Source organism: Hyperolius riggenbachi, chromosome 11 (assembly GCF_040937935.1).
Source record: "Hyperolius riggenbachi isolate aHypRig1 chromosome 11, aHypRig1.pri, whole genome shotgun sequence".
Lineage (NCBI taxonomy): Eukaryota > Metazoa > Chordata > Amphibia > Anura > Hyperoliidae > Hyperolius > Hyperolius riggenbachi.
Genome location: NC_090656.1, coordinates 191,866,313 through 191,879,791, shown reverse-complemented (window position 1 = coordinate 191,879,791; position 13,479 = coordinate 191,866,313). Strand labels below are relative to the sequence as shown.

The 13,479-nt window shown below is 44.3% G+C and overlaps 1 protein-coding gene across 1 annotated transcript in view; it reads left to right on the top strand.

The window, feature by feature from the left end:
* The window catches only part of LOC137539228 (cathepsin W-like), a 44,789-nt gene that overhangs the window by 15,209 nt on the left and 16,101 nt on the right, over positions 1-13,479 (top strand). The window contains exons 7-8 of the mRNA XM_068261765.1: positions 5,005-5,124; positions 10,529-10,593. Of these exons, the coding sequence (XP_068117866.1) occupies positions 5,005-5,124; positions 10,529-10,593 (185 nt within the window). The remainder of the gene's footprint in view (positions 1-5,004; positions 5,125-10,528; positions 10,594-13,479) is intronic.

Below are 13,479 nucleotides of genomic sequence, written 5' to 3'. Positions count from 1 at the left end.
AGCTGCAGACGCGTTAGTCGTGTAATTAGACCGGAACCAGTGGCTGGGAACGGGTGATCGGAGGAGGACGGCGCAGTACATGACAGCTACAGAGGGCTGATAGAAGCCCCAGATAAGTGTCAGATTTTGTTTATTTCAGCACTCCACAGAACCCCTTGAAGGCCCATTCACACTAGAAGCGCTATTTTAAACATTTTGCGATTGATTAGCGTTTTTTAAAATTGCTCCCATTCACTTTCATTAAAATCGCGGTAAAAATCATGGAAAAATCGATTTTTCCGCAATTTTAATGAAAGTGAATGGGATTGATTTTAAAAAATGCTAATCAATCGCAAAATGCTCAAAAAAGCGCTTCTAGTGTGAATGGGCCCTTAAAGAAAATCTAAACATTTGTGAAAAAAATTCCCTCCTGTGATCCCTTCAAAGTTTTTTGCTGGAGGGCTCTGTCATTTGATATTATACACCTGTTACACCTGGGGGCTGCTCCTCTGTAGTTACGCCCCTGGCCACTGACATTACTGATTCATATAAGGGATTTCTGTCTTTAGTTTATAAGGATGCCTAAAATATCTGGGTACTTATCCGTTAGCCGGGCGCATCCGGCAGGTGGCGACAAAACTCCACCAGAGTTACATCTTTCCCTACTATCCATGGCGGTCTGGAGGGGGAATAGTAATTAGCGTCACCTGCCAGATGCGCCCGGCTAACGGATAAGTACCAATATCTGTATTCATTCACATTTGTTTTCTCTTTCTCCTCTCCTCTACTCTTAATTTCAACCCTGTCTTCAAGGACCACTAAAGGCCCATACACACGTCAGACTTTTGCGAACGACGGGTCGTTTGAACAGCCCGTCGTTCAGTCGTCCGCACGCAAAATCGGGCGTGTGTACAGACTGTCGTTCGGGTGATAAGACTGAGTTTGAAAACTCTTATTCTTATCACCCGAACGACAGTCTGTGCACACGCCCGATTTCGCGTGCGGACGACTGAACGACGGGACGTTCAAACGACCCGTCGTTCGCAAAAGCCCAACGTGTGTATGGGCCTTAACTCTACATGTTTTGCAGAAAACCACAAACATTCACAGGTGAGGTAATTAGTGTCTCACCAGAGCTGATTAGCTACCTCTGTGGATTTCCACAAAACATGCACAATTGGTGGTGCTTGAGGACAGGGTTGGGAACCTTACCTTAGAAGCCCCACACAGACTCAACAGTGGTCTTTTATGCTTTGACAACTTTTGTTATAAAAAAAGTTGAAACACCTAAAAAAATCTTTTGCTATTGTTCAAAGAGCTGATAAGACTGATAAGAAGTCAATGCAGCAGTTGGATTGACTTTTTATCAGTCTTGTCAGCATTTTGAACAATAGCAAAATATTTTTTTTAGGCGTTTCAACTTGTTTCACAACAAAAGTTGTCAAAGTATGAAAAACCGCTGTTGAATGTATGTATGGGGCTTAGAAAAGGAAAAATGCGCTGACAATATTCTAGGGTAAAAGATACACCGTGGTGTGGTTCTATGGGATGAACAAGCAGATAAGGTCTACTTTAGATAGCAAACTACAGTGGGTTGCAAAAATATTCGTCCCCCTTGAAGTTTTCCACATTTTGTCACATTACTGCCGCAAACATGAATCAATTTTATTGGAATTCCACATGAAAGACCAATGCAAAGTGGTGTACACATGAGAAGTGGAACGAAAATCATACATGATTCCAAACATTTTTTTACAAATAAATAACTTCAAAGTGGTGTGTGCATAATTATTCGGCCCTCTTTGATCTGAGGGCAGTCAGTTGCCTATACACATTGCCTGATGAGTGCTTATGACTAAATAGATTGCACCTGTGTGTAATCTAATGTCAGTACAAATACAGCTGCTCTGTGAGGGCCTCAGAGGTTGTCTAAGAGAATATTGGGAGCAACAACACCGTGAAGTCCAAAGAAAACATCAGACAGCTCAGGGATAAAGTTATTGAGAAATTTAAAGCAGGCTTAGGCTACAAAAAGATTTCCAAAGCCTTAAACATCCCACGGAGCACTGTTCAAGCGATCATTCAGAAATGGAAGGAGTATGGCACAACCGTAAACCTACCAAGACAAGGCTGTCTACCTAAACTTACAGGCCGAACAAGGAGAATGCTGATCAGAATTGCAATAAAGAGGCCCATGATGACTCTGGACGAGCTGCAGAGATCTACAGCTCAGGTGGGAGACTCTGTCCATAGGACAACTATTAGTCATGCACTGCACAAAGTTGGCCTTTATGGAAGAGTGGCAAGAAGAAAGGCATTGTTAACAGAAAAGCATAAGAAGTCCCATTTGCAGTTTGCCACAAGCCATGTGGGGGACACAGCAACCATGTGGAAAACGGTGCTCTGGTCGGATGAGACCAAAATGGAACTGTTTGGCCAAAATGCAAAATGCTATGTGTGGCAGAAAACTAACACTGCATATCACTCTGAACACACCATCCCACTGTCAAATATGGTGGTGGCAGCATCATGCTCGGGGGGTGCTTCTCTGCAGAAGGGACAGGAAAGCTGGTCAGAGTTGATGGGAAGATGGATGGAGCCAAATACAGGGCACACTTGGAAGAAAACCTCTTGGAGACTGCAAAAGACTTGAGACTGGGGTGGAGGTTCACCTTCCAGCAGGACAATGACCCTAAACATAAAGCCAGGGCAACAATGGAATGGTTTAAAAGAAAACATATCTATGTGTTAGAATGGCCCAGTCAAAGTCCAGATCTAAATCCAATCGAGAATCTGTGGCAAGATCTGAAAACTGCTGTTCACAAACTCTGTCCATCTAATCTGACTGAGCTGGAGCTGTTTTGCAAAGAAGAATGGGCAAGGATTTCAGTCTCTAGATGTGCAAAGCTGGTAGAGACTTACCCTAAAAGACTGGCAGCTGTAATTGCAGCAAAAAGTGGTTCTACAAAGTATTGACTCAGGGGGCTGAATAATTACGCACACCCCACTTTGCAGTTATTTATTTGTAAAAAATGTTTGGAATCATGTATGATTTTCGATCCACTTCTTACGTGTACACCACTTTGTATTGGTCTTTCACGTGGAATTCCAATAAAATTGATACATGTTTGTGGCAGTAATGTGTCAAAATGTGGAAAACTTCAAGGGAGCCGAATACTTTTGCAACCCACTGTATAGGTAGGTAGACGTGTGTGTGTGTGTGTGAGTGTGTGTGTCTGTCTGTCTGTGTGTGTATAGTGTGTTTGTGTGTGTATAGTGTGTTTGTGTGTGTGTATAGTGTGTATGTGTGTGTATAGTGTGGTGTGTGTGTGTTTATAGTGTGTGTGTGTGTGTGTGTGTGTGTGTGTGTGTGTGTGTGTGTGTGTGTGTGTGTGTGTGTGTGTGTGTGTGTATATGAAACAGCAATCCTACAGTAATCCAGAGTACCAGGCAAGAGCATTAGACTTATGGCCCATACTCACGGGCAACTTTTAGGGTCTGTCGCCAGCACACGTGAGCGTGTGGGCGACAGGCCGGAGACAGCTCCTCGCCAGGTCCCTCCACGTACACATGCAGAAAAGGGACCAGCGGCGCGACGGAAGCTGTCGCAGACGTTCCTCCTCCCCCCGCCGGAAGCTCCGTATACTTCAATGGAGGTTGCTGTCGCTAGTCCGCGTACTCACGCGGACTAGCGACAGTTGCGGCGGAGCTGCGGCGGCGACTGTCGCCAGGCGATTGAGCAGTTCAATCGCCTGGCGACATCAGCGACGGGCGACAGTTCTGGGTGCACGCCCGTGCAACGGCGCATACTCACGGGCGACCTGTCGCCGCAAAACGCGCGCGCCGCGTGGTGCGGCGACAATTGTAGCCCGTGAGTATGGGCCGTTAGTTTCTCAACCAGGGGTATTTTTCATGGGTCCAGTAGGTACTTGGGCTTGATGTGAATGGGCTTGAGAACATGATAATCCCATATAAACATCAACACCGAATAAGTATTTTAGCTACCGGTAATTAAAAGCGATAGTAAATGCTTAGAAACAGTTTAGAAACAATTACTGAGTACTACTATTAAATATATCTGTCAAAGATTAATTGATATAAACCCTTCTATCTCAAGGGGTACTTGGCGAGTGCAAACATTAAAAATGGGCGCATACCAAAATATTGTCGAGAACCACTGCTCGTGAATAATACGTATTAAGAAGGCCATTTCTGCTTTGCATAGCATTTTCGTATGAGGGTGAGGGCTTTTTGAATCCTTTTAGCCCCTTACATATTTCTAGGAGTTCTGGTTCACCGTGAGCTTGCTGGTTAGTCTGTACCTCTGGGTGTTTCAAGTCCTACCCCATAGAGCAATATTAATCCATGCCATGCACTGATGTGGATCAGCCAGTCCAAAACAGTCTATTTGTATGTTGGACTATTGTGACTGTGCAATTAACAAGCTGACACATCATTGCATTCCAGTGGTTCTGGAGGTGTATTTCACGTTCAGAGACAATAAAGGGGAGATTTGCATATTTAGTAGTGATGCATTGTGGGACACCTCAGACACACACTCCAACCTGAATAATCACAAATACCTTGTTTTAAGAAGGCAAGTTTCTGCTTTACCACTAGAGATGTTGGCGAACCGTTCGCCAGCGAATCTCTATGGGCCGATACTGCATCCGGGTCGCTATGACCCGGAGTAGTACGGCTGCGCTGGGCCGGCGGTGCGCGTCTTTGATTGCGCGCCTGTTGCTGGGCACTCTCTGCGCACGAGCGTGACTTCACTCATGACGTCACGCACATGCGCAGAGTGCCCGGCAACAGGCGCGCAATCAAGGACGCGCCCCGCCGGCCCAGCGCAGCCGTACTACTACTCCGGGTCATAGCGACCCAGAAGTAGTACAGGGTGAGGGGTTCGCCAACATCTCTATTTACCACCATCACCTCATCCTATTTTTGTTTTGAGGTCACATGCAGTATTACAAGAATAATAAATAAAACTATCTTCTGATTTTTTTCTTACTTTATGTACAGGTGGACTTGTTACTGAGCAAGACTATCCATATATTGGCGTAAGAAAGAGTTGCATAAGTAGCCAGTTTAGGAAAATTGGGTGGATAACCAACTTTGTGATGCTTCCGAGAGATGAAGAAGGTAGGAACACCAGTAACTATGCCCAGATGTCTGACATCATTCCAGGGGCTTGGAATGAATATAGCAGCATATCATTTCCCCTTACCTACTTGTGCTTGGAGTTAAAGAGGCACCATAGTGATGAATAGTAGAATGCAGTAAATTGTTCAGGATTTATGGTAACTCAAGCAGCAATATCTCTTGGAGCAGCAGCTGAAGTCTTCCTGTAAGGGTAGTATGATCCATTTAGAAGGGTTATTTGGACCAGTATGTTTATATAATGTATTTCTAGAGTGGGGAGGAGGACGGCACTGAAGTGTGACAGATTATTAACCTCCTTGGCGGTAATCCCGAGCTGAGCTCGGGGTATGCCGCCGGAGGTCGCCGCTCAGGCCCTGCTGGGCCGATTTGCATTCTGAAAAAAGCAGCACACGCAGCCGGCACTTTGCCAGCCGCGTGTGCTGCCCGATCGCCGCCGCGTGCAGCGGCGAAAGAGGGTCCCCCCAGCCGCCCGAGCCCAGCGCAGCCGGAACAAACAGTTCCGGCCGGCGCTAGGGGCTGGATCGGGCGGCTCTGACGTCAGGACGTCGACTGACGTCCATGACGTCACTCCGCTCGTCGCCATGGCGACGAGGAAAGCGAAACAAGATAGGCCGCTCATTGCGGCCTATCTTGTTACTTTCGATTGCCGGAGGCGATCGAAAGTACGCTTCCGGAGCGCCCTCTAGTGGGCTTTCATGCAGCCAACTTTCAGTTGGCTGCATGAAATATTTTTTTTTTAATTTAAAAAAAAACCCATTTCAGCCTCCCTGGCAAAATAAATAAACCGCCAGGGAGGTTAAAGAGGCACTGTAGTGACATGTAGTAGAGTACAGTAAATTATTCAGGATATCCACTTTTATGGTAATTTTCCTGTTTTAAGTATCAGAAAGACTAATCATAGCTATATATTGCTGTATATTGGTATGCAGTCCCGCCCTCCTAGTGATACTTAGCCTAGGCTAAATTCTTGGAGACCAGGCATCATTTTCACTGGCTTCAGAATTCTCAGAAACAAACATTCCGCAGAGTGGCACCTGACAGAACTAAAGATGTCACCGCCTTGTGAAAAATTTCAGTATATAGATTAGGATGAGGAAACCTTTTACAATGGGCAAACAATGAGGAAACCTTTTTTTTTTTTTTTTTTTACACAATTTATAAACTAAGTAATTGCATACATTACTTTATTTTCCCTACAATTACTCTTTAAAAGTAAACGAAATCAGATAAAACAAAATGAACAATGATTATTCCCATGTCAATATTGTCTTTGCTCTAGATTGTGGCTTGTGGCTACTTGTGGCTTGCGGTGACTTTCGGCTTTTAGACAGCTGAGTTCTGTACTAAAGTCAGGAGCCATTTTAATTGGCTCCTGCCCCCGTGATCACTGTGAGCCAATCACAATTATCAGGAAGCAGTGAATTAAAAAAAAGCTCCAGACCCAAAGGAATTAAGAGGTAAGTATTGTTTGTATTTGTGTATGTATGTATGTATATATATATATATATATATATATATATATATATATATATATATATATATATATATGTATATATATATATATATATATATATATATATATATATATATATATATACATATATATATATATATATATATATATATAAAGATGTTCTCTCTCTCTGTGTTTGCATTTTTATTTAATATTAACTCTATTTGTGAATGGGTAAGGGTTTCTAATTTAGCCATTCCAGCACCCTGGGATAGGGTTATTAAGGATGCTGCCAGATTCAACCATAAATCACACCCTCTTGCTCTATCCCCACATGCGTGTATGTAGTTTCTCCCACTTCCTGGAGCAATGAAGTGGGAACTGCCAAAGGCAAGAGGCTTAGCAGAGGGGGTGGGGTGAATGCTGGCCATTGGCGTGACGCAGTCAGCAAGCAGTTAAAGAGAAACCGTGACCAAGAATTGAACTTCATCCCAATCAGTAGCTGATACCCCTTTTTACATGAGAAATCTATTCCTTTTCACAAATGGATCATCAGGGGGCGCTGTATGGCTGATATTGACGTGAAGCCCCTCCCACAAGAGACTGAGAGGACCATTTTCCTGGCAGTTCCCTGTCTGTGAACCTCATTGCATTGTGGGAAAAAGCAGATACTTCCACTTACACCACCTGCCAGCAGTAAAAATGTCACCATGTGATAAATGTCAGAATGGAAATCAAGGAGTAGCAGTAGGGTGTTGTTCCGTGTTAGCCATCAGTAAAAGCAAGAAGTTTTTAATCAGGATGATACCATTTATTGGCTAACTAAAAATGAATAAAATTAAGCAAGCTTTCGGCCTTGCAGCCTTCGTCGGGCTTATATCCTGTTAGTTTGCAGGCTGGTGGTACAGACAGCTTATGTACATGCAACATTAAAAGGGAAAACAGATATTTTTTTCAAGCATAAATACATGTCATTAAGATGCCTTAATTCAAACAGACCATCTGAATGGGGTTAGAGGTTATTAGCTAAGATAAGGATCCTTGTATACACCATGCTCACAGACCTGGGATTAGGATTGACCCAGGGGTATCGTAATTCTTAGTTCACAAGTTCAGCTAGAATGGCTGAGAAAGTTTTAATATCATCAGTATCATCAGATATTTACGGCAGGCCACCCGCAATACCATTATCATGGGGAATGTTCGTGTACAGGGACTCCACGTCCATCGTGGCCAGTATGGTTCCCTCAGGTACTGGGCCGATGGCTGTCAGTTTGTTCAGGAGGTGCGGTGGTATCCTGTAATTATCCTGTAACAGACAAGAGGTTTCAAGATGTTTTCCAGCCTCCCTGAGATGTTCTCTGTAAAAGTTCCGCTCCCAGAGATTATGGGCCTGCCTGGGTTTCCCTCTTTGTGGATCTTGGGAAGCATGTAAAAGCAGGCTGTTCTAGGCTCTTCAGGGATAAGTGTCCTTACATGTTGCCTGATGTTTATCTTGGGAAGCATGTAAAAGCAGGCTGTTCATCACAACAGGAGTACAGAGTACAAGGTTCATTTTCCTGTGGTTCCACCAATCTGGTATATCTGATCATGTGTGCTAAATGCCCCAATGTTCTGTACGTGGGAGAAACTGAACAAACACTGCGCAAACGTATGAATGGACACAGGCACACAATTAATGATACCAAATCTGGACTCCCAGTTGCTACACACTTTCGGTCCAACGGATACAGCATGGATGATCTTCGTGTCACTGCCCTGAAGGGTGGCTTCAAAACTTCAAATGATCGATTAATAGCAGAAACAAAATTTATAAATTGGTTCAAAGCTGTGCAGAACGGTTTGAATAAGGACAACAATTTTTTATATTGGTATGAGACTGATGATATTTAAACTTTCTCAGCCATTCTAGCTGAACTTGTGAACTAAGAATTTACGATACCTCTGGGTCAATCCTAATCCCAGGTCTGTGAGCATGGAGTGTTGCATGTATATAAGCTGTCTGTACCACCTGCCTGCAAACTAACAGGATATAAGCCCGACGAAGGCTGCAAGGCCGAAAGCTTGCTTATTTTTATTCATTTTTAGTTAGCCAATAAATGGTATCATCCTGATTTAAAACTTCTTGCTTTAAATCAAGGAGAGGAAAGCTTTTACAATTGGCAAACAAATTATTACATAATTTTCACTGGAGTTCCTCTTTAAAGAGACTCTGTAACAAAATTTTCAGACTTAGTTCTTCTATCCTATAAGTTCCTTTGCCTGTTCTAATGTGCTCTGGCTTACTGCAGCTTTTCCTAATTGCTATATGATCTAATCTGTTTTCTTCTGTCGGCACAGTTGGGCTAAAGGCCCATACACACGTCCGTTTTTTTGCGAACGACGGGTCGTTTGAACGACCCGTCGTTCAGTCGTTCGCCCGCTAAATCGGGCGTGTGTACAGACTGTCGTTCGCGTGATAAGAGTGAGGGCGGATCGCTCAAACTCACTCTTATCACGCGAACGACAGTCTGTACACACGCCCAATTTAGCGGGTGAACGACTGAACGACGGGTCATTCAAACGACCCGTCGTTCGCAAAAAACGGACATGTGTATGGGCCTTAAGGCTGGAATGTGTGGAATGTGCAGGGCTGCTTGTGATTGGTAGAAGCTATACACACCCCCTCCAGGCCCCCTGCAGGCTCTGTATGACTCACACACTCTGCTTATGTGAGCCTATCACAAGCTGGTTAGTTTGTTTGTAAACACTGCCTAAAACTGGCAATTACAAGCCAGGTTTGCAGCAGAGAGTGGCAGAAACAGCACAGAGAGGCCCAGGAGAACATAATGAATAGAATGGTATGCTTTTTGTTGTAAAAATGTTAGAGTACAGATTCTCTTTAAGTTTTAAGAAAAAATTAAAAATAATGTAATCATCTGTATTGGACAATCTGTCTTGATGTCTAGATTTCAGTTTAGTCTGCTCTGTGTTTAGAAATATTAGTAAATTGAAGATCCAACTGTAGAAAAAAAAGTTATTTTAGTCTTGGATAGGGTGGTACGTTTGGTAAAGGGTTAGAACCTCTTGCTTTTTTTATTCTTGATTATTTTTGATAAATTCCTATTATGCACATCGATGAATTTATGAAACGTCTTGTGTGTAACATCCAAAAATAAAAAAAAGTCATAAAATATTTAGTGCCCTCAGAATATAGGTAACCCATTTTTTTTCCCCTCTAAACCAGTTGAGCGGATCCTTCCTCTTTTTTTCAGCAAGTCCCTTTATGTCCCCGACTTCTCTTTTTTTTTTTGTTTATTTCCTCTGCCTAAATGCAGGGACTGCAGTAATCCTTTTCTTTTTATTTGGCTACAGTAACAACCTTATCTTAGAATGCAAATAATAGAAAGCTTCCTGTTTCAGATAAGATAAGCACACTATGAACTAACGGTAACTGAATGCCCCCCCCCCCCTTCCTCCCAGAGTTTGTACAGTGAAATGAAGTACTGTAAGCTTGTTGTCTATGTGATGTTTGCTGTGGGAGGGACAATATGCTGTAGGTACGGTAGTTAGCTGGGTAGAAAAAAAAAGAAAAAGGGCAGAAGTGATGTCACTTTTGGCATAATAGAGAAACAGTTAAGATGGGGACCAGCAGAAATGTTCTTTTTCCTTTTTTAATATCACATTTCTCCTAAATGTGACAGTGAACAATAAAAAAGCAGGATATGTAAGCTAAATAAATTATTTCCTATTGTATGATTTATTTTTATTTTCACAGTTAATGCAGAGTTTCAACCCACTTTAAAGACTCAAGTAACCTGCACTGTTTCCTCAGCCGAGCAGATACTGTAGCGTTCTGTAGCAGAAATAACAACAGACAACCAACAGTGATGAAGCAAAGAGTTCACTACAGATCAGCTGCAACTTGATATAATATGTTTTCTTTTACAGCAATGAAATCCTATATCAGTAACAATGGAACAATCACTGCATGTATGAACAGCACAGTGCTGAAGGTGAGTATAGCCAGAGCTCATATTCTCCTACTATTGTTACAATACACAACCTGCTCAGCCTCTGTAATCATTTACTAGCAGACGTGTTCCAGTTTCTGCACTGTGGAATTTGAAGGTTTGTGTGGTCCTGTTCTCATTCTGAGTCCCGGCTATTCAACAACACCTACCACAACACAATACCCATGTGACTATTGCGTGACGTCACATGACCGTCATGCCAGGGAAAAGGTGGAAGGTTATCCAGGACTTGGGATTATGTCTGAGAAGGTGCCCAGTAGGAGTAGGACAGAGGTGAGGTGGGCAAAGCTGTTGTGTGAGAAAAGTTATGGACAATTCAGGTGGTTCCCCCTGATGGTACAGCATTATATTGACCTGCCATTATTTTACTCTTTCAGTTAAAGTGCCGTGATAATAGATGCCCTCTAAATCATAGCACTCTCTCCACAATAGGCCCCTACTCCCCCGGTATGCTGTTCTCCCCATCACAGTGCCGTCATTATAGTTGCCCCCCATCATTGTACTCCCCTTTTATGATGTAGTTGTCTCCATGCAGCCTAGGCACTACACAATGACACAGGCAGCTCTCATTGACTGAGCTGCCTCTCAATCGCACTGGCTGACACAAACACAGAATAACAGAAAAATCCATTATGCACATATTGATAAATTAATTAAACCTGTTGTGTATTTTTAAAGGGAGTTGTAACATCCAAAAATAAAAATTCCTCAATATACACAAGGAGACTCCTTGACCCAGAAATGCTCCATGTGACACCATTCCTTAACCCTTTCAGGACTGGACAGCTCTGGCCCCTTAGGTACACACCATACAATTTTCTGTTAGATTCTTCTGTTAGATTTACCTACAACCAGGGGTCGAGTCCTGCGTGGACGCGGGTGAACGGCGTTCACCCACTTTTTCTTCAGAGTGAACGCCGTTCACCCTGGCTTGTGTGGAGGGAGCAGAGCAGAGAAGGCAAGCTATGGGGACAGTGGGGATGGGCGGACATCTCCCCCCCCATCCCTCACCTTTGTGCTCCCCTTCCTGCCTCTCTCCCCTCCAGCGTTGTTAAGTGTCGGGCCGGCGGCGAAAGTGGGCGGAGACTTTCCGCCTTCTTCCAGCCGCAAGGGACGCTACGCTCTGTGTGCGGCTAGAAGACCAGACTAGCCGCACACAGAGCGGAGCATCCCTTGCGTCTGGAACGAGGTAAGTCTCCGCCCACTTTCGCCACCGGCCCGACACTTAACAACGCTGGAGGGGAGAGAGACAGGAAGGGGAGCACAAAGGTGAGGGATGGGGGGGGGGCGGGGGGGGGGTGAGATGTCCGCCCATCCCCACTGTCCCCATAGCTCGCCTTCTCTGCTCTGCTCCCTCCGGGTGGGGGGCTGGGGGCACACCTGGGCACATATACCCCTGCCTACGTATACTGGGGACATATACACCTGCCTACCTATACTGGGGACATATACACCTGCCTACCTATACTGGGGACATATACACCTGCCTACCTATACTGGGGACATATACCCCTGCCTACCTATACTGGGGACATATACCCCTGCCTACCTATACTGGGACATATACACTTGCCTACATATACTGGGGACATATACACCTGCCTACATATACTGGGGACATATACACCTGCCTACATATACAGGGGACATATACACCTGCCTACATATACTGGGGACATATACACCTGCCTACATATACTGGGGACATATACACCTGCCTACATATACTGGGGACATATACACCTGCCTACATATACTGGGGACATATACCCCTGCCTACAAATACTGGGGACATATACCCCTGGCTACCTGGGCACATATACCCCTGCCTACATATACTGGGGACATATACCACTGCCTACATATACTGGGGACATATACCCCTGCCTACATATACTGGGGACATATACACCTGCCTACATATACTGGGGACATATACACCTGCCTACATATACTGGGGACATATACACCTGCCTACATATACTGGGGACATATACCCCTGCCTACAAATACTGGGGACATATACCCCTGGCTACCTGGGCACATATACCCCTGCCTAAATATACTGGGGACATATACCCCTGCCTACATATACTGGGGACATATACACCTGCCTACATATACTGGGGACATATACCCCTGCCTACATATACTGGGGACATATACCCCTGGCTACCTGGGCACATATACCCCTGCCTACATATACTGGGGACATATACACCTGCCTACATATACTGGGCACATATACCCCTGCCTACATATACTGGGCATATATACCCCTGCCTACATATACTGGGCATATATACCCCTGCCTACATATACTGGGCACATATACCCCTGCCTACATATACTGGGCATATATACCCCTGCCTACATATACTGGGCATATATACCCCTGGCAACATATACTGGGCATATATACCCCTGGCAACATATACTGGGCATATATACCCCTGGCGACATATACTGGGCATATATACCCCTGGCTACATATACTGGGCATATATACCCCTGGTGACATATACTGGGCATATATACCCCTGGCTACATATACTGGGCACATATACCCCTGGCTATATATACTGGGCACATATACCCCTGGCTATATATACTGGGCACATATACCCCTGACTACATATACTGGGGACATATCCCACTGGCTACATATACTGGGCACATATACCCCTGGCTACATATACTAGGCAACTATACCTCTGGCTACATATACTGGGGACTACTATACTCATGGCTACTTATACTGGGGACACCTATAGACCTGGATACCTGGGGGTACCTATTTTGGGGGAACTGCTGTCAGATTATCTGCATTTTTGTGCAACCGCTGTTATGTATTTTGGGGAACAGCTG